Genomic DNA, 4,235 nt, shown 5'->3' on the forward strand with positions numbered 1-4,235 from the left:
ACCGAAAGAGGGTTTCCATGGACCCTTCCCTCCTTCACTGATTTCCCAATCTCTCTCCAGCCTGCCCTCTAGTTCCAGCTGATGCTTTTTGCCTTTCCATCTTTCAGGTCGCAGGCATCCCTGGGGGCATGTCTGCGTAGTCCTTTCCGGGTAGAAGCGGTGTGATGTATGGTGCTTGAGTTTGCGCAAACAAGTCAGACTCTTCCGTAAAGTAAGCTCCGCTAGCTCTCAGACCTAGGATGGAAGAGTCGGCACCGGTGGAAAGCCAGGCTCAGCTCCCAAGCCCCCACCACGGCTCACTGAGGAGGGCAGTGGCTGCTGTCCTGGCTCTGGATGGGGAATCCACATTGGGCCGTAGGAAGAAGAGGAGGAAAGACTCTCGTCCCGAATCCATCATCATTTATCGGTCAGATAATGAAAAGACGGACGAGGAGCCTGAAGAATCTGAAAGTGGTGATCGGCCTAAAGAGGAAGAGGGAGAGGACTTCCTTGACTATCCTGGAGATGACGGTGAGTCTTTTGTGAACCCCTTATTCAAAGACAGGAAGAAAACGAAGGCCGAGTTCACCCTCCAGCAGACGGGCATCGGCTTTCTGGCCTTTTCTTTCTGATGACGCATACATTTTGGGGTTGCTGTCTTCACTCATTAAATTGACAATAGTTACTTAGCCTGCAGTGCCCTAGTCTATATGGGACAGGATCTCTACCTTTCCATAACTGCTAGTGTAAGAGAAGTGGTTTTATAGGCTAATTACATTAACATATATAAAGAACAACAGTCGTTACCTTTCATAATGATGAACATGCAGCCAAGGGTGGTAACGTACACCTATAATCTCAGCACTTGGGAGGCTGAGGCAAGAAGATCATGAATTGGATGCCATCTTTGGATGTACAGTGAGACCATGTCTCAACAAAACGAAACAAAAACAAAAGGTAAAACCAAAAAAAGAAAAAAAAAAGGGACTGCTTTATTGTAATCAATAACTGTTTTATCGAAATCTGTGAGATACAATATTCCTTCGCATTTAGGAATTTCAAGATTTGTGTGAGATATGATAGCATCATTATGTGGAAATGGATAAGACTCTCATACTCCTTAAGCACTAAAGTCACACTGTGCACACTGTAGGAACCTGGTCAATATGTATGAAGATGCACAGTTCGCATACTGTGTGTCACAGAGATTCTTAGCACCTCCACCGTGAAATTTGTACCTGTGTGCTCCATGTTTAAGAATATTAGGGAACCTGTGGGTTAGCCATGTTAAGAACTACAGTGCAGCATTAGATAGGACTGTTCATGTAGAAGGATAGATGTGAGCAGACTCCCCGAGCTCACTGCTGAGCTTTTACTCCTGGAAGACAGACAGTGAATACGATGACTTCAGGTGGGAATAGTCATTCCAAAGACAACAAAACCTACAACAGCAGGGAGATGACCACTGGTGGAGGGCAGTGGGGAGGGATTATGTGCCTCAGAAGACCTCTCCAAAGAGTGGCATTTGAACTTATTCAAGGAACAGGAAGACCAGGTAAGAAAGATGTGCAGCAGAGGGTGTGTGTGTGTGTGTGTGTGTTTTGAAGTGAGAACAATGCTGGCCTATTGATGGGGGAGGGGTGTTTCTGTTGACGTGTGGATAGAATCAAGGGAGGAGGGGAAAGGTCAGCAAGAGAAGCCAGGCTGGATCATGATGCATCGTACAAGGGCATAGTGGAGGACTGGGAACTGTTGGAGCCAGTGGAAATCAAGGGGAGTGTCTGGTAAGGCAGACATTGTCTTACTTATTTTTAAGTTATTTTAATTACATATGTGTGTGTAATATATATATATATATATATATAAATATATATATATATATTGTGTGTGTGTGTGTGTGTGTGTGTGTTAGGGCTTCCATTGTTGTGAAGAGACACCACAACCAAGGCAGTTCTATAAAGGACAGTATTTAATTAAGGCTGGCTTACAGTTCAGAAGTTTAGTCCATATTGTTATGGCAGAAAGCATGGCACCAAGAGGAGACTGACTTCTGCAGGCAGCCAGGAGGAGACTGGAATTCCATACTGGGCAGAGCTTTAGCATAGGAGACCTCAAAGCCCAACCCCACAGTGACACACCTACCCCAACAAGGCCAAATTTTCTAATAGTGCCATTCCCTGGGGGGCCAAGCAGGAGTCTATGGGCCAAACCTACTCAAACAATCACAGTGTGTGTGTGTTAGACTTATCAGGTTGACTATAGACATGAGATAACATGTTTCCATCTCAAGGAAACTCAGAACTAGGCATGAGAAGGGAGGGGGTATACACGCACATACACGCATTTTACACACAGGTCAATACTCATAAATAGTGTCTTCATAACAGGATCATCATAAAGTGGTGAAGAGGTTCCAGTCTCTATTACAGAGACTGTGTCAAGGCTGAGGTCCAGAAAAATGTACGATCAATAGGAAGGTCGTGTTCATCTTGCTCACGGTTTTCTCAGGCCCACACACGTGGAGCCAGCGGTCTCTGTGGGAGGGATCGCAGCAGAGATTGGCTTCCAAGCCAGAGCCTGTTTTAAGTCTGCCGCTGACTCACTGACTGTACCGCTCCCACGCAGGCTCAGCCTCGGGCTGGCACTGAGAGGCACTGTGGGTTCCTCGGTTCTTGATGCTTACCTTCTTTGTGCGCTGCAGGTGTGTGGAACATGCCTCTGGACAGCCGCTATGTCACACTAACTGGGACCATCACACGAGGGAAGAAGAAGGGTCAGATGGTGGATATTCACGTCACTATGACAGAGAAAGAACTGCAGGAGCTCACCAAACCCAAGGAGCTGTCCAGCGAAGCAACTCTAGAGGGAAGAAGGGCCTGTCAGGTGGGAGTAGACCAGGGGCCACACGTGGTCCTCTGGACACTGGTCTGCCTGCCTGTGGTCTTTGTCCTCTCTTTTGTTGTGTCTTTCTACTATGGCACCATCACTTGGTACAACATCTTTCTTGTGTACAATGAAGAAAGGACCTTCTGGCATAAGATTTCCTGCTGCCCGTGCCTCATTCTCTTCTACCCTGTGCTCATCATGACGATGGCCTCTTCCCTGGGGCTCTATGCCGCTGTGGTCCAGCTCTCGTGGTCCTGGGCAGCGTGGTGGCGAGCTGCCTGTGACATGGAGAAAGGCTTCTGTGGCTGGCTCTGCAGCAAGCTGGGTCTGGAGGACTGCTCTCCTTATAGCATTGTGGAACTGCTGGAGTCTGACAATATCTCGGGAAATCTCTCCAACAAGGACCCCATCCAGGAAGTAGAAACCTCTACCGTCTAGACCACCAGTGACTTCCTTCCCAGGCCCTAGTAGTCTATAGTCCATTTTATGGAATCTAGCAGAGTCTTTCCTTAAGCTATCTAATACCCTCTACAGCCCTGGAAAAATCCTAGCTCACACGGTTATATCCTTCCATCTTCATTATTTCAAGATGGTAGAAAACAGAAAAGCGACTTGTGCCAAAGCAGTTCATCTGAAATACAAATGCATCTTGACTCTTTGCCCTAAAATGACTGTTATTTGGGATATGAAGATACATCGTAGTTCCTTCAGGGGCCTGAAAGGGGTTATTGGTGCCTATGACCCAGGGGAGTGTGCCTAAATGTGACAGTAAAGATAGAGAGGTTCAGAGGTGACCAAATCTAATAAGAAAATAGACATGGATGGAGTGACACATTTAAGGAACTAGGCTACTAGTCTAAAGACTGTGCATCACTGTATTTAGATAGAACTGCGTATAACTAAACCCACAATCACTGGTGAGCTAAACAAGAGAGAAATGCACTTCCTTCTTATGCAGATGCTGGAGGCAGACAATCCCAAGACCCTATGAAGTTTTCTGGGGTTCGTTGGATGGTGGAATGTGGTCCTCAGTTCTCCTCGGTTTCTAAATGTTGACTGCATCTATAACTCTCATCCCAGTAGAGATAGAAACAAGGGCACACTTGACCTGTTTATGGAGGCTTTAAAAGTCCCCTACCTCTGCCCCCACTCTCAATATTTATTGTATCTCATTGGCCACACTATAGTCACATGACCTCCCAATCGAAAGATACTGGGAAATGTAATCTTTCATGTGGGTAACTGTTTTCTTAGATGAATACTGGGTTTATGTGAATTTGAGAAAAGGGGGAATAGTGGCTATTGGGTAGTCGAGTACAAATCAACATCTTAGGACAGGTATCTGGATACATCTAGAATTCCAAATTCTA

General features: G+C 46.1%; 1 protein-coding gene across 1 annotated transcript; it reads left to right on the forward strand.

Moving 5' to 3' along the window:
• Positions 1-239: 239 nt before the first annotated feature.
• On the forward strand, positions 240-3,303 carry TMEM169 (transmembrane protein 169; the record flags this gene model as incomplete). Its single annotated transcript, XM_080933411.1, has 2 exons — positions 240-510; positions 2,681-3,303. 2 exons carry the CDS (start codon positions 240-242, stop codon positions 3,301-3,303), a joined length of 894 nt encoding a protein of 297 aa, XP_080789537.1.
• Positions 3,304-4,235: the final 932 nt, after the last annotated feature.

This window comes from Micromys minutus (genome assembly GCF_963924665.1).
Source record: "Micromys minutus genome assembly, chromosome: 19".
Lineage (NCBI taxonomy): Eukaryota > Metazoa > Chordata > Mammalia > Rodentia > Muridae > Micromys > Micromys minutus.